Source organism: Rhinolophus sinicus, linkage group LG04 (assembly GCF_036562045.2).
Source record: "Rhinolophus sinicus isolate RSC01 linkage group LG04, ASM3656204v1, whole genome shotgun sequence".
NCBI lineage: Eukaryota > Metazoa > Chordata > Mammalia > Chiroptera > Rhinolophidae > Rhinolophus > Rhinolophus sinicus.
The window spans coordinates 7,371,784-7,395,572 of record NC_133754.1 but is presented as its reverse complement, the minus strand read 5'-3'; the positions used below and the strand labels follow the sequence as shown (position 1 = coordinate 7,395,572).

At 35.6% G+C, this 23,789-nt stretch overlaps 1 protein-coding gene across 1 annotated transcript in view; it reads left to right on the top strand.

Moving 5' to 3' along the window:
- DNAJC15 (DnaJ heat shock protein family (Hsp40) member C15) overlaps window positions 1–23,789 on the top strand; it is a 62,623-nt gene that overhangs the window by 23,934 nt on the left and 14,900 nt on the right. The window contains exons 4-5 of the mRNA XM_019749795.2: window positions 6,795–6,871; window positions 13,561–13,631. Of these exons, the coding sequence (XP_019605354.2) occupies window positions 6,795–6,871; window positions 13,561–13,631 (148 nt within the window). The remainder of the gene's footprint in view (window positions 1–6,794; window positions 6,872–13,560; window positions 13,632–23,789) is intronic.

Here is a 23,789-nt window from a genome sequence, read left to right as displayed (position 1 = left end):
TCCTGTAAATATGATGGAAAGCCTTTGGAAAGTTGAGAGCATGGGGCAATGTGGTTTTTATTTTCGGTTATTACTCTGCCTGCTGCATAGAGTATAGACTAGAATGAACCAGAGTAGAAGCTGTGAACCTGGTGACAGGGTATTAAGATAGTCCAGGTAATAGATGACGGTGGCTTGAAATAGAGTAATAGGAACGGAAATAGTGACATAGTTCTTTAAATGAACGTTATTTATGTCTTTCCATATGTTTATATGTAATAAAAGAGAGAATTGCAGAAATAATTTTTCTTGTGTTATGTGATCTTCAGTAGATATATTTATACCATAAATAGAGGCCCTCCCAGTTTTGTAGAACTATGTTCTTTAACATTGTGAAGGATGAGCGAGCAAGGAAATGAGCAAGTTTTCAGTGCTCCATGGAGGCTCACAAATATGATAGAGTAGTTCACGAGACTGTCCTGGGGACACCGAACCCGGCACCTGCCTTCCTTAAGGAGAGAGAAGTGATGCCCGCCCCCTTCCCCTTTCCTTGTGGGCTTCAAGTTAAGAAACATGGCTTTTGGTAAATTTGGCTGCCTTTACACAAAGTACTACTCTTGCAGTTTGCAGTGAAGCATCGTAGGATATCTTTATCAATTTTTTTCTTAAAACATTACTTGCTTCTTCTACACGTTAACATCAAGTTGTTTTTAAATCGCATCTTTCTTTTTCTCATATACTTTTTTTTCCCCCTTTTGCTAGAATACCGCCTAGAGTAATTTTTCATGCGGCACTTGTCTGTGGATGGCAACTGTTTTAAGTTCTTTGTCAAACAGTTTGTTTCTTTTGCTGTCACTGGTAATTACCGTTTAGCTGCTGGCTCCTTGGGTCTGGTGGAGCCACGGTTGGAGGCGTGCAGACTCCGCGGCTCAGGCCGAGCCTCAGGCCTCGCTCGTGCCTTCCCACATACTCATAGTCAGGTGTTGTGTGTTCTTACTCGTTTGTGTGAAGTCTGTTTGCATTTCCTTTTGTTGTGTGTACTTTTGGTTTTTAGGTTTTGGTGATTTTTATCTGTTTAGCTCTGGAAACTTTGGGGATTTTCTCTTTATTATTGATGTTCTGAAATTTCACAGGAGTTCTTAGTGAGTTATGGGAAATTGCCTGTCTTTTGTTTTGTAAGATTCTCTTATATTCTTTTCTTTAATTTGTTCTCTTCTATTGTCTCCTCTGTTCCTGGAACTCTTATTAGAGAGATGTTGGACCTCTGAGTCTGTCCTTTATGTCTCCTAACATTTTATCTCGTGGTCTCCATCTCCTTATCTTTTTGTTCTGCATTCCTCAGTATTTCCAGAGGTTGTGCTCCAGACCACCAGGTTGACCTTTGGCAGTGACCTTCTGTTATTCAGTCCCTCCACTACATTTTCTATGTCAGTTTTTTTAATATCCATGAATTTTTCTTGTTTCTTTTTCATAGCAACCTATCCTTTTAGGGATGTGCTGTTCTTTTGAATACCTCTAAATTAGACACTAATTCACAGTTTAAGTTCCCTTCTGCTTCCTGATTTATCTCATTCCTCCAACGCCAGTCATTAAGTGTTCTGTTCTTGGTTCTATTCTTTCCCCCCGTGATACTGGATTTGTTTAAATGTCTGATGACCTTTGGTTGTTGGTTGATGTTTATGAGGACTGAGTTGATTACTGTAAGTGGCCTTGCTCAGCAGTTTGGGAGGTTTGCTTCAACAATTTAATTGAAGGAGAAGATTGACAGTCTGTGAACACATAGGTGGGTTGTGTCACTAGTCGTGTCTTCCAAAGCAAGGAACCCAGCGGCAGGCGTGGGGCCTCCAGAATCCAGGAGCAGTTGCATACTACATGTATGTTTTACTCCTTGGCATAACTGTCCTTGTCACCGGCCTTTGGGTTCTGAAATGTGATCTGTTGGTACTCCCCTTTGTTTCTCTTGGGACGTACCACCCACAATAAGATGCATCACAGGCATGATTCTCTTTCTGAGCCTGAGGGCTGAAGTGGCAGGTGGCAGGCCCCTTATGCTCTGTGTTGATGAACTTAAAAATGGTTTATCTCTGCTGTTCTGGTTGAATTAGTTACCCTGATAATTATTTTTTGTATTTGTTGAGTCTGAATTTAGCGTTTTCTTCTTGATTTCTGAGAAGTGTTTTCCTTCTTTCCTCTGCTGACTAGAGCTGCAAGGATTTTTCTGTATGTGCAATTTTATCTGTTCTCAATCTTTCAGGATTTCTTTAAACTTTCTGGTTTGCTACTTTTCCCATTTCTTGTTTTCTAAGCGTATTATGGACTTTTCTTGTTTAAACTAGCTCTTCTCTCATTTCAAGACCACTTTGGAAAGCAAAAGACCTTTATTATCCAGTCTGCCGTTTTGAACCAGTACCCTTTTGCTTGCTTTTTAAAGTATTAATGTATTTTATTGACTAAGCTAATGCCTAATTACCCGTATTTTTTTCCCCCTGGGAAAAAACCCAAGTCATTCATCTTCTTTTGAGGCTTTTATTTTCTTATATGCGAATTTGTCCTTTTACTTGAATACAATTTTTAAACATTGAACTTCTATTGTTTATGGTTAAGTGAAATTCATGGAAATAACACTAATTAAAACCATCCTTCTGTGGCTCTATAAATCAAATAGATTATTGTACATAATAAAAGTTTATAGTTTATGGTAAATGTATTTCTTCTCTAAGACTGTGGAATGATATAATTCTTCTAGTTGTCTGGAGGGACTTTTGTGTTTCAAGCTATTGACTGACTGAGTAAATTAGCTAATGAAGACTTTTGTTTAACTCAGTTCATTTCATATACATATCTTTTGATAATATATGGCACTACAACATTTAAGGCTAATTTTAGAAGGATAGTAATTTTGATTTCTGTTGTCTATATATATGTGTGTGTTTGTGTGTGTGTGTGTGTGTATATATTCTTTGAATAGAATAATCCAAAATAATGTGTAAGGTTCAGAGTGTATTTCAAACAGACAGCATAATAAAACTAGTGGAATCCCATTATTTCCATTCTTTGAAATTCTATTAGAAAAATAAAACCATCTACTATGTCTATTTGATGATATAGTTGTTCCTTAGTCTAATAATCTCATTTTTATGGATCTAAACATTTCCTCACCAGTGTTGTCAAAAGTGGTTCTGCATTGCAAGTCTATATATCCTAATATAGTGCAATATTTGTATATTGTATATTGTTTGTAAGCTTAAAAGGGCCTTTTATATTTTAGGAGAGGCAAGGGATACTGAGTTACAATTTTGTGCTTGCTCATGACACAGATACTAATTTAAACAGAATAATGTATTAAAATACTGTGATAAAATTTATTCTACCTAAAATTATGTAATATGAAACCTAAATTTCATAAGTTTTGAGGGCCTGATTTTCTCTGAAGAAATGGGCTCAGTAACTTGAACAATTTTTTTGGTTTTCTCTTTGTCCGCTTTTCTGTATACAGCCCCTAAATATTAAGTTTCCGTCCTCAGAATGATCTAGTTCTTTTAGAAGGGTTGTGATGACTGTTTAACAGATTGACTGGCTCCTAAGTAGGCCAGTGCTTTAGGACGTGGCCTCATCTACAACCTGACTTTATGTAGCCTTTTCTGAGTCTCCTTTTCCACCTGTGCAAAATAAAAGTAAAGAAATTGCTCAGATACAACACTTGTTTTTAGGGGTCATAAGCTTTGTGACTATAATGGGAATGACACTTCATGAAACATCATCAATTTATGTTTATTATGCTGAAAATTTGAAATTTTGGAGCTCCCTAAAGGCAAATAAATTACGCATTGAAATATCAGGGAATCAGGTATACATCTAGGAAGAATTTGAGTCTCCTGAGAGAAACCTTAAGACCAACTGCTCTTCCTGTGTTAAATTCCCTATTCTGTATACAGAGGGTGCCAAAAAAATTTATACACATTTTAAGAAAAGAAAACTTCATTAAAATTGTAATATTCAGTATATACCGATAACAAAAGATGAATACAAGTCACATTTGACATCTGCAATTGCAAGAGGTGCTCAAAGTGGTTCCCATCAGCGTCTAGACACTTCTGATTATGGTGAACTACTGCTTGAGCAACATTGACCAAAGTGTCCACTTGTATACATTTTTTGGCACCCCCAGTGTGTGTGTGTGTGTGTGTGTGTGTGTGTGTGTCTATATATATATATATCCCTATTCCTTCATATATTTCCCTATAGGTGTGTGTATGTGAGCATCTATATATGTATACATATTTATTTATATATATAAAATTTGTCCAGATCAAACGGTATACTTAAACCATTTGATCCCCTTCTCTCACACTTGGAGGAATGGATTTTTTTGTTTTTCTCATTAGCTTGTAAACTGCTTGAAACGTGGAAGGATATATCCTATTCCTCACAGTATCGGTACATGGATAGATTAGCAGTTTCTCTGTGATGAAGGACAGAACCTGACCTGTCTCGTTTGAAAAGTTCCTGGCACCTAGTAGGTGCTGAAATGTTCATTGAATGAATTAATTGCCAGAAAATTATTGCCAAGTGGAAATTTACAATAAGCTGTTCGAAGAGAACAACTTACATAAATGACCTGATCTGGCTGCCTGGGCCTCATTTTTTTAAACTGATAATTTCCTTGGTTTCCTTTTTTAGAACTTAAAAAAAAAAAAAATTGTGTAAGTAACCTGTGTTCATTGTTGAAAATTTAGCAAGTAAAGATAAACATAAATAATCCCAGCATCCAAAAACAACCTTTTTGTATATGTACTTTCAGATTTTGTTTTATGTATGCATACACTTATTTATTTTCTCTTACACAAACATGAGCTCACGTTTTAGAAACATGTATGCATTCAATCATATGCGCATTGTTTTCCTTCTACAAGTTGAGTTCATGGATCCTGTTTCTCTGTTAAGAGCTCCCGAAAAGAGTTGCCTTTACTTGCAATCTCACATCCCTTTCCTCCTGTTTTCTCCTAAACTCACTCATCAGACTCTCCTTCCTGCTCCTGTCAGTCTTTGACTCTTAGCTAAATGCATCAGCCAATTCTCAGGTCGCGTCTTACTTGACCTATCAGAAGTGTCGGGAACTATTTTTCACTTCCTGATTTTCGGCATCTGCTTTTCCTCCTGCCTCCCTGCTGGGCCCTCTCAGGTTCCTTTACTGATTCTCCTCCATCTCTGTGCCACTAAGCGTGGCATCTCTAGGATTCAGTCTTTGGACTTGTCTGCACACACCCCATCAGTGATGGCATTCAGGCTCCTGCTTTTAAATCCTGTCGGTATACTCGCGACTCCCTGTCTCCAGGTCAGACTTCTCCTCCACCTAGATATTTACAAGACATTTCAAACTTGCATCATCAAAACCAATCTCTTGATATCTGTTACCCACAGCAAACAAACAATTGCTCCTTCTCAGAGTCGCTAGGCAGCAGTTTGGCCGTGTAAACCAGAAAACTTGAAGTCATTTGCAGTGTAAGTTCTCTGGTCGGCAGACTAAGAGAAAGATTAGCAAACTGTTTGTTAGGGAGCGCTCTTAGGCTCAGCAGCTCTATAAGGGCGGAGAAGGACAAAGGACCAAAGAACAGAGGGGCAATTTAGGCTGCAGTGCAGTCTTAACAAAGGCCTCAGCCTACCTCACGGGGAGCTTGGGCGCTCAGATGACTCAATGTCCATGTCCCAAGTAGGGGCAAGGAGCCAGAAGACTACATCACATCACCCGGGCAGTGAGTACAGGTAAGAAGTCCAAGGACTGAGCCTAGATGACTATAATGGTTATACCCCTGTCAGGCAGTTTTAAGAGCCTGCCCTGGGAAGGTGGCATGGGCTTAATTGTTTTCAGACAAGGCAATTCCCGAATTGTTTGACAGCTGAGTACTAACTGCCAGCAGCACCCCAGCGTCTGAGGGGTAAGTCCTTTATTTCTGAAGGGGGAGCTGCACAGTGTATAACAATATTCACTGCATCCCTTTAACTCCTCTCCTTTTCTCATGTCCACATTTAGTCCACCAAGCAAATGTTAGTCCTGCTTTCAAAATACATCCAGAATCTGACTACTTTTCACGACCTCCTTTACCACGTTGGTCCATACCAGCGCCATCCCTTGCCTAGCTTACTGTTAGGCCCTCCCACGTGGCAATTAGAGTAATCCTTTCAAAACAGTCAAATCACGTTACCCTAGTGCTCTGGCTTCTCCTAGCACTGAGAATAAAGTCCCACATTGTTCCCATTGTTGACAAGGCCCTCCACAGCCCACAGGCCCCAGTTACCTCTGTGATGCTACCACTCTCCTTGCTCCCCAGCCACGCTGACCTTTCAGTCCAGTTTCCGCGTCTCCCTTGGCCTGCCTATCTGCTATCCTGACATCCTCCCCACTTTGTCAGTTCCTCCTCTGCTTTCTCTGTCAGTCAGTCTAGTAGGTGGAAAATATGCCTGTCATATCACCAAGAAATGAATGACTTGGTCAAGAGTATCCAAGGAGAAAATTACTGCAGGACTTAGAAAAAGTTTCAAGGCTTTTGCTTCTTCCGATCTCTTATTCTTTCAGTTATATTTCAGTGTAGAAAAATGATGGTATTTAAAAGTGAAGAAAAAGTTAACGTTTTTTAAGTGTTCATCTTGGTAATGGTGTTTTGTGAAAGGATCATCGTTTTATGCCCCCGCCCCCCATCATTTCAAGCTGACTTCTAGTAAAATGCATCACTCTTACAGCAGCTATGTGATGGAATTGAGGTTATGCCACCGCATACATGGAACTAATTATTTCTTGGTCTTTCTTTCCTGCGCAGAGCCTTTCATCCTACTATAAAGGAGGATTTGAACAGAAAATGAGTAGGCGAGAAGCTAGTCTTATTTTGGGTGTAAGGTAGGTGTGCTGCATAAGTATTGTTTTGTTCTGTGGCCCGGCTTGTCCTGAAAATGTTATCGTAAAGTTAGCCTTGTATTCGAAGTTATGAATAGGAGGCAGAGCTTTTACATTTTAAAACCCCAAATCTAAGAATATCTCACTCCCCCTAAAAAAATCAGGCAGAGTCGTGATGCGTCTTTACTCCTTACCAAAGAGCTGTTCCATTTGCCGCAGGATCAGGACCACCACTCAGTTCCATGCACCCCGCTCCCCCACTCCCAGCCAGATGCTCAGGGGACACAGTTTGAAATTGCTCATCTAGGCAACAGGGTGTTTAACGTTAGTTTCAGTTTCTTTCCTGGTGAAGTTGTCTACACTGGAGATATATCAGAGCTACATTTAATTTTTATAATATGTTTAAGAACTACGATTCTCCCATCTTGTTTTAGCTTTACGAGAACAGACAAACATATTCAAATGTAGTGAGGTACTAGAGACTTAAAGCAAATGGAATAAACCCTTCAGGAAAAGGAGAATACATTCTTCATTCCCAAAGCTCACCACTAGGAGTCTGATAATTATTATCGTAAAGGCAGAATATTTTGAATGGCCATGCTTGTGCCTGTGAACTTTCCTTACATTTCTGACTTCAGTCTAGCTCTGTGGTTGGCAGACTTTTGTAGTAATGCTTATGGAGTATTATGTACTGTTTTTTATAGGCAGTGGAAGTGATTTTTAAACTTTGTCTTATGTGCTAACTTAAAGCTTAATATCCATAATAACATGCAACTTAACATATACACACCCCACAAAAGACACGTACAGTAGAAATTTGGATTTTACTGAACTTATATCTTCATTATCTAGTGGTCCGCATTTGATTAGTTTTATTTAAAAAGGTTTTTAAAGCTCCCCCTTTTTAATTTTTCTATAGTATGATAATCCTTCATAATAGTATTTTCTAACACAGAGCTTTTATTCTTTTGACAGCCAATTACATTTGGAGGGCGGTATAAAATGCATTAAGCACCTATCGCATGTTGAATACTACATAGTATTTTAAGGTACAAATCATAGCTTCTGTCCTTAAGTAGTTAAGGAGACATGTGAAATATATACACAAAACTAGAAGGTGTAACTAATAAAGGAAAGAAGTGTTACAGAGCACCAAAAATAGGGAATGATAAATGTAGATTAGCTACAGGAAACGAAATCATATTGGAATTTTTCTTAGTAATGTGTTTTTCACTCTTTTTTTTTTTTTTTTATTAAATTTATTGGGGTGACAATTGTTAGTAAAATTACATAGATTTCAGGTGTACAATTCTGTATTACATCATCTATAAATCCCATTGTGTGTTCATCACCCAGAGTCAGTTCTCCTTCCATCACCATATATTTGATCCCCCTTACCCTCATCTCCCACCCCCCACCCCCACCCCCCTTACCCTCTGGCAACCACCATATAGACAATTAATATTGTTCATGGCCCTGGTACAATTGTTAATGATTTCTTTCTCAAAATTCAGTAGTCTTTGTAATCAAACAATATCTGTTTGTCTCTGTGGAAGTTATCTACAAACCAAAAAGTAAGTTGGAATGGTTCACCAAAAGCTTTCTGTAAGCAGCCAAAAGGAATACCCTTGAGCCTTTATACTAAAATATTTATTAAGGCGTCTAACATCATGATTTGGTATGTGTTTATATTGCGAAACAATTACCACAAAAAGTTTAGTTAACATTGTTCACCTCACAAAGTTATAGATTTTTTTCTTTGTGATGAGAGCTTTTAAAATTTACTCTCTTAACAACTTTCAAATATAAAGACAGTATTGTTAATAATAGTTACCATGCTGTACGTTACACCCCCAGGACTTTTTTATCTTACAACTCTAAGTTGTAACTTTTGACCACTTTCATCCATTTTGCTGCCTCCCCCCCACCTCTGGCACCCACCAATCTATTCTCTGTTTGTATGAGTTCGGCTTTTTAGACTCCACATATAAATAAGATCATACAGTATTTGTCTTTGACTGATTTCACTTAATATAATGCCCTCAAGTTTCATCCATGTTGTCACAAATGGCAAGACAGCCCTTTTTTCCACTGAATAACACTCCATTTACGTATACCAGGGGTGCCAAACAAATATATGCACATTTTAAGAAAGGAAAAAAAAACTATATTAAAATTGTAATACTCAGTATGTACTGATAACAAAAGATGAATACAAGTCATGTGTATACATGTTTTTGGCACCCCTGGTATATATATGTGTGTTCCACGTTTGCTTTATCCAGTCATCTGTCAGTGGACATATAGGTTATTTCCATGTCTTGGCTATTGTGAATAATGCTAGAATGAACATGGGGGCACAGATATCTTTTTGAGATAATGATTTCATTTCCTTTGTATATATACCTAGAAGTGGAGTTGCTGGATCACATGGTAGTTGTTATTTTTAGTTTTTTGAGGAACCTATACTTTTTCCATGATGGCTGCACCAATTTACATTCCCACCAGCATTGCACAAAGGTTTCCTTTTCTCCACATCTTCCCAACACTTTTTGTATCTTGTCTTTTTGATGACAGTCATTGTAACCTGTGAGGTGATGTCTTATGGTGGTTTTGATTTGCGTTTCCGTGGTGATCAGTGATGCTGAGCATTTGCATGTACCTGTTGACCATCTATATGTCATCTTTGGAAAAAATGTCTGTCCAGGCCCTCTGCCCATTTTTTAAATTGGTTAGTTTTTCTGATATTAAGCTGTGTAAGTTCTTTATATATTTTGGATATTCACCCCCTATTGGATGTATTATTGGCAAATACCTTCTCCCATTCAGTAGGTTGCCTTTTCATTTTGTTGATGGTTTCTTTCACTGTATCGATGGTTTCTTTCACTATGATGTATTCCCATTTGTTTATTTTTGCTTTTGTTCTTTCCTAAGGAGACTGATCCAAAAAAATATTCCTAAGACTGTTGTCGAAGAGCTTACTGCCTATGTTTTCTTCCAGGAATTTTATGGTTTTGGTGCTTGTGTTCAAGTCTTTAATCCATTTTAAATTTATTTTTGTAAATGGTATAAGATAGGGGTCCAGTTTCATTCTTTTGCATGTAGCTACACAGTTTTTCCAACAATTGATTAAAGAGACTGTCTTTCCCCATTACATATTCTTGCCTCCTTTGTCATAGATTAATTGACCATATATGCGTGGGTTTATTTCTAGTCTCTTCTACTCTTGTTTCATTGATCTCTGTTTGTTTTCATGCCAGCACCATACTGTTTTGATACTATCGCTTTGTAGTATAGTTTGAAATCAGGGAGCATATTACCTCCAGCTTTGTTCTTTCTCAAGATTGCTTTGGTTATTTGGGGTCTTTTATGGTTCCATACAATTTTAGGATTCTTTTTTTCTAGCTTGTGAAAAATGCCATTGATATTTTGATGGATATTGCATTAAATCTGTAGATTGCTTTGGGTAGTATGGACATTTTAACAATATTAGTTCTTCTAATCTATGAGCCCAGTATATTTTTTCATTTATTTGTGTTTTCTTCAATTTCCTTCATCAGTGTCTTAAAGTTTTCAGAGTACAGGTCTCTAACCTTCATAGTTCAATTTATTCCTATGTATTTTATTCTTTTTGATGCAATTGTAAATGGGATTTTTTTCTTAATTTCTCTTTCTGATTGTTATTCGTGTATAGGAACATAACTGACTTCTGTATATTACCCTGTGACTTTACTGAATTCATTCATTAGTTCTCACAGGTTTGTGGTGTCATCTTTAAGGTGTTTGTTTGTTTGTTTGTTTGTATGTGGCATCTGCAAATAGGGACAGTTTTATTTCTTATTTTTCCGTTTAGATGTCTTTAATTTCTTTTTCTCACTTAATTGGTATGGCTAGGACGTCCAATACTATGTTGAATAAAAGTAACGAGATTGAGGAATTTTGTCTTGTTCCATGATCTTAGAGAAAAAGCTTTCAGCTTTTCACTACTGAGGATGATGTTAGCTTGGATTTATCATGTACGGCCTTTATTGTGATGAGGTACATTCCTGCTAAGCCCACTTTGTTTTTATAAATGTGTGTTGAATTTTGTCAAGTACTCTTTCTGCATCAATGGAGATGATCATATGACTTTTATCCTACATTTTGTTAAACTGATCTATCACACTGAATGATTTGTGGATGTTGAACTATTGCATCCTTAGAATAAATCCCAGTTCATCATGGTGTATGATCCTTTTAATGTGTTGTTGAATACTGTTTCCTAATATTTTGCTGAGGATTTTTTCATCTTATGTTTATCAGGAATATTGGCCTATAATTTTCTTTTCTTGTCGTATCTATCCTTCTCTGGTTTTGGTATCAGGATAATGCTGGCCATGTAAAATGAGTTTCACAGTGATCTCTTCTATTAAGGAGGATTGATACTAATTAATTATTTTTAAATGCTTGGTAGAATTCAATGAAGCCGTCTTGTCCTGGGCTTTTTTTCTTTGTTCTTTTTTTCTTTGTTGGGAGGTTCTTGATTCAATCACATTGCTAGTCATTTGTTGAGAATTCTTTTTTTCTTCATGATTCAAGCATGGTAGGTTGTGTTTCTAGCAATCTTTTTAGGTGTCCAATTTGTTGGTGTATAATTGTTCATAGTAGTCTTTTATGATCCTTTATATTTCTGTGGTATCAGTTAATGTCTCCGCATTTATTTCTAATTTTATTTATTTAAGTCCTCTTTTCTTGGTGAGTGTAGCTAATGGTTTGTCGCTTTTGGTTATCTTTTCAAAAAACTAGTTCTTAATTTCACTCATCCTTACTATTGTCTCTTTAATTTCTATTTCATTTATTATCACTCTGATCTTTGTTATTTCCTTTCTTCTACTAACTTTAGATTTAGTTTGTTCTTTTCTAGTTCCCTGAGGTGCAAAGTTGGGTTATTTTTGTGAGCTTTTTCTTTTTGTATTTATTGCTATAAATTTTCTTCTTATAACTGCTTTGGCTGTTCTGCTATGTTGTACATCCATTTTCATTGGTCTCAAGATATTTTTTGATTTGTCTTTTGATTTCTTTAACTCAAGACTTGTTTATTTTGTTCATAGAAGACTGTATGATATGCTTATTCAGCAATGGATAGTGTATTTTAACATGCTTGATAGTTTGTTATTTAACTCCAGGAGATTAGAAGTTGCAAGGAACACCTTGAGACTGGGACACTGGCAGAATCAAGGATTGACAACTCAGTCAGGGAGGAAGTGTTCAAATCAGGTGGAAGAACTTAAGTCAATAGCATTTTATGACCATTTCATAGAAGCACAAGCAAACCTCTGCAGAACTTAACAGTTTCTTTGTACTTAATTGATACTCATGATAATGCTTTTGAGTCATTCAAGAAATGTTAAATTAGGTTATTTATACTCCATTTTAAAAGTCGGAGCTAAATAATACATTTTCATAAGCACCCTTCATATTCATAATAACTACCATTCTCTGACACTAACTGAATTCTCGGTCATCCTAATCTGTATATTATCTAATTTATCCTTAAAATAATCCTGGAAATAGTTTGATTATATCCATTATACATATGAGAAAATTATAACTCAAAGAGTTTAAGTAAGCAAGACAATAGCTAATGAGTGGTGTATAGCTAATGAGTGGTGGAATCAGGATTTTGAATCTGTATCTGAATATCTCTAAAAGTACCTGCTTTTATCCACTACAGTGTGAATCATCCATACAAATGAAATCATTTTGAGTTTCACAACAACTACCCTATACCTTGTCGGGTACTGTTGTTCCCATTTGAGGCCTGGAGAAGTTAAGTGCCTTAGATAAAATAGCTATTAAGTGACAGCACTAGGCTTTTGTTTCTGTTGGTGTTATTTTTTTTTTTTTTCCTTGCTAAGAAAATATACTAATGGTAAACATTTCCAATACTGGATAAATATGGTTTTGCTGAAATAATTTTAGGCTTATTCAACTTTCTTCTTTAATTTTTGTTTAGAGCATAGGTTATAACGGCCAAGTTTTCCCCATAGGGTTCTCACAAAGTTAAATAAATTATGAGCTATGAAATGTTTTGAGATGCTCTGTTGAAACACAGTAATAATAAAGCTAACGATTATGGAACATTTGTACTCGCCAGGCACTGTCTCAGCACTCTGTTGGCATTAACTAATTTACTCCGTACCATTGCTCTACAAGGCATATTTTTTTTCCCCAGCTGTGGTTTACAATGAGGAAAGTGAAGTAGGGAGAGGTTAAAAAAATTCACCATTATTACCCCATTCTATGTAGGAATGGGATTGAAATCTAGTCGTCCAGTAGCTCTCGAGTCCAAAGACCTGTCTGTTAAACTATATATACTGCCTTTCCGCAAAGTAATTTGAAGCATAAGTTTTCAGACTTATAGTATAGTCAGTCTATAGACTATGACTCCCTTACCTTCCATACTGTGTTTTATTTTTCAAATTGAAAATAAGGACTGGTATCACAAAGGACTGAAGAAAAACACATGCAGCATTGAATCAATTATTTGTTTTGATGGTTACTGGAATTAAGTGACAGGCTGTAATTTCATATTTATCCACAAGATGGTGAAATTTTCATTAGTTTTTAATTTCTTGGAAACCATATGAACCATTAATTTATAATCTGCATTTGACACCATTTATTGTAAGCACTTTAATTTCTTTTTACAGCCTATCTGCTGGCAAGGCCAAGATTAGAACGGCTCACAGGAGAATCATGATTTTGAATCACCCAGATAAAGGTAGGTAAAATTTTTAATTTTCCTAATATATGGATCAGAATCTGCTCTGAATTCCTTTCACTTTACTTAAACTCATTATAAATGATTTACAGTTGAAATGGAAATTTATATACCACATGTATTGTGATTTTTCTTAAATGAGGTTTTAGATTGGAATTCAGTGACCCACGGAAGTGGTGGATTTATATTTTCAGCTTTCAAGAACTTAGTTATGATTTTTATATATGAGTACCTCACCCCTGTTTAAAGCTCCTAGCATTGTGAATGAGAAAGAGAAAACATGAGTTGTGGACTGTCTGATTACATAAACTGATTTGAGCATCATGAATTATATTTGTTTAACCTTAAATATAAAAGCACAAGATTTAGAGGGTATCTTCTAAATCTCTGAATGTAATATGTCATAGATGATTCTGAATGTCTTAATTTTATTGTGGAAGGCTCTGAGGCTGAGCCATTTATTTTTAACTGGCCAGGTTTTTAATGTAAATTTATCTTACAGAAAGACAATTATTATAACTTTAACTACACTACAGCTGCTTGAGAGAGAAAGCCCATATGTTCATTACTGTTTCTGCTCTAAAATAACAGATGGTAGAAAGTTGCACTGTATTTGAGAAGTCAAGGTTGGGGGGTAGTGGGGAAGAGAGTGAAGAGTTCCTTGGATTCTTATTTATAGACTTTCGGTTTTATAATTGTTTTGAAAATTTAAAAACAAATTTTGGATTCCTACCCATCTCAATTGACACCAAAATAAGGCATTTTTCCCTTCGCTTTCTCTCTTAATTACTTACTATAAAAATTCTTTTACCAAACATTATCTTGTTTTGGTTTTTGTACTTGCTGTTCTTTAGTGAGAATAAACAAGGGAATAAACTTTGAAATGAGATTTTGCTTAAAATTTCTAAACAGCTTCAACATTTACTGAAAGATCCACTCAACTAATTTACTTTGCATTGTGGGCTTTCAGAGTAATTGCCTCACAAAGAAATGTGCTTAAGTGCCTCTGTGAAGCCTTCTGCCTCCTAAACATCCTCTGTCCCTTCCAAGTCTGGTGCATGCCCTTCTCTTATTGATTGCAGAAGGATCAAGCACTCATGTTTTTCAGATGATTGACAGGCTATTGATTGTGCCTACTGGCAAGGAAGCAAGTGCTGCTGAAATGTATCTAAGAGAATATGTATTTGTAGATATCATCAGTAAAAACAGAAAATGTTTATATATCTTATGAGCCAGTAGTGTTTAAAGAATTAATCAATAGCTTGATTTATTCTGAGGTTGTGTACTCATCATAGGTGGATTGTTGACTGCCTGTAGTATGTTTACTAATGTCCTGCTGTCTGTTCCTGTGTGGATAGCAGGCTGTCAGGGGTAGACCTGGAAGCAGGAAGCCAGCATTTTTCTCTGGCTTCTGCCTTCCAGCTAGCAATGACCTTGAACACGCTCCTTAACCTCTCCAAATGCCAATTTTATCAGCTACAAAATGAAGGTATTTCTTTCTAAAGCACTCTTTGATTATATGATATAATGTAATATCTTTGTATGCCTATTTAATGAATGAAGAATCCGTAGCCTGCATTTCTATTCAGATCACATTTTTAATTTAATAAAGACGCTTTTAATCTCTTCGGATTATTGTTCCCTCTAAGAATGTTCACAGTTGTGAACATTTTGCCCACATAATTACTCATTGATTTAAAATTTTGAAATATTTGGATTTTCAGAGAGTTCATAGGCTTCCTAAAATCCATCCATGTACGTGTAGTTAAGAACGCCTGCTCTAGTAAAAGTCGGGGAACGAAGGCTTTTTAGAACTATGGCAGAGATAGAATTCGCATATGATGGAATTGGGAGATGACAACTCATACATCTGGAAATTGTCTCTTGAAAAGGAAGGTTGTTTTGTTTTTAATGGGAAGAAGATAACAGATTGTAAACAAAAATATCCGAGTGTCCTTGGAGAGAGAAAGCTGGGAGTATTTGGGAAAGTATGAGAATGGCCAACTTTTTGTTTTGTTTTGTTTTTAATTTTTAAATTTTCAGTTACAGTTGACATTCAATATTATATTACCTTCAGGTGTACACCATAGTGGTTAGACATTTATATAACTTATAAAGTGGTCCCCTGGATAAGTCTAGCACTCACCTGGCACCATTGAGAGGTATTACAATATCACTGACTATATTCCCTATGCTGTATTTCACATCTCTATGACTATTTTGAAACTGCCAATTTGTACTTTTTAAATCCTTCACCTCTTTCATCCAGTCCCCCAACGCCCCCTCCTCTGGCAACCATCAGGTTGTTCTCTGTCTATGAGTCTCTTTCTGTTCTTTTGTTGTTCACTTATTTCGTTTTTCAGATTCCACATATAAGTGAAATCATATGGTACTTTTCTTTCTCTGTTTGACTTACTTCACTTAGCATAATATTCTCTAGGTCCATGAGAATGGGTAACTCTTAATTTGGACTCCTCTTTTTATAATTCTTCACCATGTTTGCTTTGGCCAGATCAGCACTAAGTATTATAGGTAGTTACAAAAACTTAAATCCTCTACTCAGTGCTTATGAAATTCACAAATGTTCCCCCACCCCAACCCAGCACCAGCCCCAGGGGCCTTTTCTGTTGGTTTGGCTACCTTTTGGCAAAACAAAGTTAGAACTTCAGAGGTGTGATCAACTATAATTTGTTACACATCTCATTATCAATTTGTACAAAGAAAGTAACACCAGAAAATTAAGTGTGAGAAATGGCTGAAAACAAAATTTTTGTAACAAGTTTTAAATGAGCATTCAGATATGTTTTGGTAAAAAGGAAAATTTGCTATTTCAATTTAGTGAGACAAAAGGTTAATGCAATAAAAAAATCTCAGGTCATTGATCTAATGTTTTTAGACTGATATCTTTCGGATTATGCTTTTTTAAATTGCTGTAGAAAGAGGTTAATTGTTATGAAATTAATAGTTTGATATTAATGCCCAATGAATATAGAAAGGAGGACAGACTAGATATATTTGAAAAACTGTGGAACCTCAGAGATCTTTATAGGTGATCTAACCCACTCAAATGTAGTTCACCTATCCATGCCAGGACACACAGTGTTACCTGTGTGCCCAAGTTAAAAACAGAAATCAAATGAAACCTTGACCTTGCCATGACCTCCAAATGTGTGATGCTTTTGTATTTTTTAAAAGTAATTGGTCTATCACAGATTGGAAATTTTTTTTTATAAAGTGTGTCTTCACCTTATTTTGAGAGACACAGTACTTCCTCCTAAATCAAGACTGTTTCTGCTCTATCCTGGGAAAAATGGGCTGTTAGCTCTCCTTAAAGATTTTTAGCGATGGAGAGCTTCCTGTTTTGCAACGCAGTTCCCTGGTAGGCAGCTGTAATGTCTAGAAAGTTCTTGACAAATTCAGCTAAAATCTGCCTGCCTGCAGCAGAGATTCTCAATCTTTTTCCATTTATGCCCCCTTTCAATAAACAAAATAAGTCTCACTCTTTTTTAATAGTGTTTAAATCAAAATTAGATTAAATATTGGGATTAAAAACAAATCAAAGTAATTATACTGTTGAATGGATTTTCCCTGAATACTCTCATTGTAAAAGAAGCTTCATTTGACGTGAAGCCCTGGTAACAATATATTATAATTTATTATAATATATTTTAAAATACGAATTGTAAGCATTTAGAAAATGAAAGATACGATCACCAAGAGTCAACATGGATTAACTAAAAAAAAGTGATGCCTAATTAGTTCAGTTTCCTCTCTTCGTAGACATACTAGGCTATTTGTTTCAGAGGGTTCATCTTTCCCTTCATTGTAATATTTTAATTAGATTTGAGGCTTTGTATTGAGTTCATTATTTTTTTGGTAAAGAGATCATTTTGGTTCATCGCATTAATTTTCCTTAATAAGTGGTGAGATCTTTAAAAGTAAAGAACATGGCTGATTCAAATTTTGTATGGCTGACATTTAATAAACTCCCAAGTTTTTTTTTTCTTTTTTTTTTCCATGAGTGAATGAATAAGCAAATGGATAAAAAGAAGGCATACAAGTCAAATTTACGGGTAAAGTAGAATTGGGAGTGATAACTAGTACATAATGATCATGTCAAAAATTTAAAAGACTCATTGGGTTGATATGAAATCACCCGAAATTATTCTTCGTTCATTCAGACATTATTTATTCCACTTCTGCAATATGCCAGACATTGTGCTAAATCTTGGGACTTTAACTGTAAACAAGGTAACTAGATCCTTGTCCTCATCGATCATACATTCTAAGAGGGGGACAGAGAACAAAACAAGTAAACCTATTTCAAGTTTCAGTAAGTGCAATGAAGGGTTCAATGGACTGCAATACAGAATATGGGAAAGAGGCAACTTTCCATAGGGTGCTTGGGAAGGCTTCTCTGAGGAACCCTAACGGGTGAAAAGAAGCTACTAGCTGTGTTGTGTGTAGTGCTTGGAAAGTCAAGGAACGGGCCTGTGCAAAGGCTCTCAGAGAGGAAAGAACTTAGTGCGCTTGTAGACTTGGAAGAAAGAAAGAAAAGTAGTGCAACAGGGATGTAATAGGCGAGGGGAGAGGCAGCATGGCGTGAGGTGGTGCCCAGATTTTGAAAACCATAGGTATGCTTTATGATAATGAAACACTGTAGATTCTGTATCATATTGGAACTTTATTTTAAATACAGTGGGAAGTTACTGTCAACTTTTAAGTAGAATGTAATTCAATTTAATGTTTAAGAAATCACTTCTGTCCTCAATCTATTGATTTTTTAAAAATTTTTAGTTAATAGTCAATATTACATTAGTTTCAGATGTACAGCATAGTGTCTGTTAAACATTTATATAACTTACAAAATGACCCCCCGGATAAGTCTAGTTCCCACCTTATTTTTAAGTATGCTTTATCCTGAAGTGTACTGTGCAGGCAGAAAAGTGCACTACTCATACGTCTGTATCTAAATTGTTACAAACACACCCCTATAACCAGCCCCCGATGGAGAACTAGAACATCACCACGCCTCTGAAACCCCCTCATGACTCCTCCCAGTCTGCCTCACCGTTAAAAGGAACCACGGTCTTGGTTTATATCATCATAGACTAGTTTTGCCTCTTTTGAATGTGTGTAGTCGTTTGCATCTGGCTGCTTGTGGTCAATTATTCTTGTGAGATTCGTCCATATAGTAATGTGGAGCAGTCGTTTGTTCATTCTCATTGATACCCAGAAGCTCCAGCAAAGTGTGCTCTGGGAACCACCAGCAGTTCCCGAGACCCTTTCAGGAACTCTATGAGGGGTAAACGATTTCCCGCTTACTGTTTGACATTTGCATTGATGGTGCAAAAGCAGCAGTGGGTAAAACTCCTGGTGCCTTCGCACTAATAAGGCAGTGGCATCCATGTGTTCATATATTCATAGGGAAAAATGAATCTTGACTCTGCCTCACACATATCATATGGAAAATTAATTCTTAATAGATTTTAACCTAAATGTGAAAGATAAAACAATAATGCTTCTATATATTAAAAAAAGGGGAAAAAAACATAGACTAGGCAAAGATTTCTTAAACAGGGCATAAGAAATGCTTACTGTTAATTTAAAGGAATAAAAATGTGTCTCTGTTTACGAGAAAAATTAGGCTGTAATTTTGCTTTTTTTGAAAGTTGATAGATTTTGCTGTCAAGGTTACTGTAGCTTCTTAAAAGGGATTGAGCCATGTTTTCCTTCATTTTCTTAATGAATTTGTATAAAATATGTTATTTCTTGCCTTATTGTGTATAAGTATTCACCAATGAAGTCATCTGGGCTTGAAGACTTCTTTGCAGGAAAGTTTTAAAAAAAGTATAGATTCAATTTATTTAAGAGATATAAATCTCTTCAGATTTTTTGTTTCTCCATATTTTAGTTCTGGTTATTTTTTTCCTAGGAATTTTTCCATTTCACCTAAAATTTCAGATTAATTGGCATAAAGTTGTTCATAATATCCTCTTATTACTTGTTTAATATTTATAGTAACTGTAGTGTTCACTACTTTTTCATTCCCAGTGTTGGTCATTTATTAATTTGTATCATTCCTTTTTCTTGGCAAATCTTGCTAGAGGTCAATGTATTTTTATTAGTCTTTTCAAAGAATTATCATCTGTTTTGTTACTCTCCATTTGTAAATTAATTCTCTACATCATCATTGTTATTCTTATCTCTTCTTTGAGTTTAATGTGCCGTTCTTTTTCTAATTTTTTAACATGGATATTTACACCATTGTTTTCAGCTATCATTCAGTTCGTAATACTATAGTTTCCATTATGATTTTTTTTCTTTGACCCATGTGTTATTTGACATGTATTGCCTAAATTTCCTAGCAATTGAAGATTTTCTAACTGTCTTTATGTTACTGACTTTAAGCTTAATTCCATTTGGGAAGAGAGCATACTGTGATTTAAATTCTTTGAAATTTGTTGAACATTACTTTATGATCCAGCATATGGTCAGTTTTGGTAAATAATCTGAACAGCATGTATATTCTGTAATTATTGGATGCAATATTCTAAATGTGCGAGTAAAGTTTGTTGTGTTAATCAGATCTTCTGTATATTCTTACTGATTTCTTCTTTACTTGCTAGATTGTGGATTTGTCTGTTTCTCCATTTAGTTCTATATTTTGTTTGTTTTCCCTTATTGCAGCAGTATGATTTGGGTGCAAATAATTTAGAATTGTTATATTTTCCTTGTGGATTGGCCCCTCATTTTGTAATATCCCTCTTAACGCCTAATCATACTTCTTGCCACAAAGTTTGCTTTATCTCAAACTATTTGCAGCTGCATCAGGTTTCTTTTGGTTAGTGTTTACTTGGTATATCCTTTTCTTTCAATCTTTCTGTATCTTTTTAAAGTTTCTCTCTTCTAAGCACATGTAATTGGGTTTTGCTCTTTTAATGAGTCTGACAATTTTAGACTATTAATACAAGTATTTAGTTCTTTTATACTTGATGTACTTACTGATATTTAAATATATTTATAGCATGTTACTATTTGACTCACCTGTTTATATTACTTTCTCTTGACTTCTTTTGGCTCATTCAAAATTTTAAAACTATTTTCTACCTTTTTCCTTTAGTGACTTGATAAATATTTAAAAAAACAAAGAATTTTTTAGTGATTGTCTAAAGAATACAACATACAGTGCTTCCTTGACTTATTATAGTCCAAAATAAAATACTATACACTTTGGCCACTTCTCAGGTAATGGTGGGACTTTAGAATGCTTTTAAGATTTTCTCTGATTTTCAGCAATTCTATTGTGATGCAACTTGGTGTAGGTTTCTTTGCACATATCCTGCTTGTGGTTTGTAGAGCTTCTTGAATCTATGGGATGATGTCTTTCATCAATTTTAGAAGATTCTGCTCCATTATTTGTAACCTGTTTAAATATTGCTTCTCTTTTTTCTCCTCTTCTGAACTTCTAATTGTGTGCATTTTCAGCTCCCACTTTTTTTCAGTGTCTTGTATGTTTTATGCTCTCTTCTATATTTTCATTGTTTATTGTAGAGATATTTTTAATTAATTTTTTCAGATTATTGTCGTTCGACATTGTCTAATCTACTGTTAAAACGAACTGGATTTTTAGTTTAATTCTTTTTAATTGCCAATTAATTTTTTTATGGAATCTAGATCTCTTTGTAATCTTTATGTGTTTCTCTTTTCCATTTTTACTCTATTTTTGGATATATGTTACTCATAGTTATTTCGAAGTCCTTGTCTGATACTTCCGATATCTAGCTCATGTCTGTTTCTCTTTCTGTCGTATTTTCCCCCTTTTGGTTTGCAGGCCTTCGTTGTGTATGAAAAATAATTTTTAAAACTATATTTACTGGTAACATTGGTTAAATATATATAAATTTCAGGTGCACAACATTGTGATACAACATCTACATACTCAGTTGTGTGCTCACCACCCGGAGTCTAATTTTCTTCCATTACCATGTATTTGACCTTCCTTTATTTACCCTCTTGGTCTTTCCCTCACCCTTCTGTTAACCACCATTCTGTTTTATATGTATGAGTTTGTTTTGCATTTTTTTGTTGCTTTAATTTTTTTAATGTCTTGTTTTGTATTAAAGGAATAATAGTACTCAAACTTCTTGGTCTCAAACCCAAAAAGACTTTTTGTGGATTATATCTATCAATATTTATAATACTAGACATTAAAACTGAGAAAATTTTGAAGATAATTATCTGTTGCCTCATTGTAAAATATTAATCTTACCACCTGTTCATTTAAATAACATAATCTTTACAAAAATTTGTATTTTTCAAAATAACGTTTAAGAAAGAATGTATAGAGTAGAGAATGGAGAGAATGGTGCCGTAGAAGGTAAAACAGGAATATATTTAAAGAAAACAAATAATCAACTGTGCTGAATGCTGCTGTGAAAACTGTTAAGATGAGGACACAGGAGGATCCATAGTGTTTTTGCAACATTGGGAAGCTTTGATGACCTTAAAAAGCAGTTGTACTTGATGGTTGAGGAATGAAAGGAAGATAAGGAAGTTGAGATCGCTCTTACAGATAATTTTTTTGAGTTTTGTGAAAACACGAGGAGAGAAATGAATTAATAGCTGGAAGAGGGAGATGTTGCATTAAAGGAAGCAATGTTGTTGTTTTCTTTGTTGTTTACTTTTAACATATACTTTAATATGAAAGCTTGTTGAGCTGGTTTGTGTGTCAAGGGAAATAATCAACTAGAGAGAATCATGATTTAGAAGAGATTAAATTTAAATTCAACAAGGATTAAAAAAAAAATCAAAAAAATTCAACAGAGATAAATGTAATGTTCTTTTCAGTCCTCAACATCAATTAGGTTAATATAGGGCAGAAACTTGCCAATAGTTCACATGGAAAAGAGCCATGGGGGTATATTTGATCTCAAAGCCTAGAAGATTCAACAGTGTAAAAGCTGTTAAAAATAAGTTGGTGTAGTCTTGAGGTGAACAATATCTATATTATAAGCCTGAATATTACCACAATCTTTCCTACTTGTCATTCATTGATTTAATTAATATGTATTACTCAGCTATACTGAGCTAGGCAGTTAGACCTTATCTATATTTTGTTTCCCTTTTTGGATGCCAGAGTTTGAAGGACACTGAGAGACTGAGTAGTATTCAGAAAAACCCAAAAAGGATGATGAACAGTTGGAGAAGCAGTGTCATATGAATGGTCAGTTATTCATTCAGCAAATATTTAGAGTACCTAATGAAAGCCAGACAGTGTACTAGACACTGAAGAAGATAGCAAAGACCTTGCCTTCATGGATCTTACATTCCACCAGGAGAAACAGGTAGTAAGTAGACAATTTGGTAGATTAAAAATGGCCACAGTTTCTTCACAGCAATCCTCATCGCGAGGTGGTCTATGTCTTCACCTGTTATATTCAGATCGGCCAGTGTCACTTGCTTTGATCAATAGAATGTAGCGTAAGTGACATTGTGTGAATTCTGAGCCTGGGCTTCAAGAAGCCTTGGAGCTTCAGCTGTTACTCCCTTAGAACCCGGGGACTCACCTCCTGAAGGATGAAGGACCGAGCAGAGAAAGAGGCCTAGCCATCACAGCTGAGGCCCCAGTGAGGCCATCCTGCACCATCCGGCCCTAGTTGTCCTTTCCCACCTTAGAAGAGCCATCAGCAAACCCACCGAATAGTGAGAATAAAAATACCCTGTTTTTAGCCATTAAGTTTTGGGTAGTTTGTTATACCAAAATAAGCTGATACAGAAAATGTCCCATGATGATAAGTACTTTTAAGAAAAATAAAGTAGAGTAGGGGGGATAGAGCTGGCAGCCGGAGAGGAGGCAGTTGCAGTATTAACTTATAGACATATTAGAAATTCTCAGTAAAGAGATAATATTTGAACAGAGACCTGAGGGCGTATGTCACACAAAAATCTAAAAGTATTTCAGGCATAAGGAACAAAAGGGCAAAGGCCTTGAAAAATGAGACCATACTATGTGTTTCTGGAATTGTAAGGAGATAGATGGGCTATAGCATAGTGAACAAGGGGAGGAGAGGGAGGAAATATGATTGGAGAGGATGCCCTGGGCCAAAAGCTGGAGTAGCTTGCAAGCTATGCTAAGAACTTTGGCTTTAATCTTAA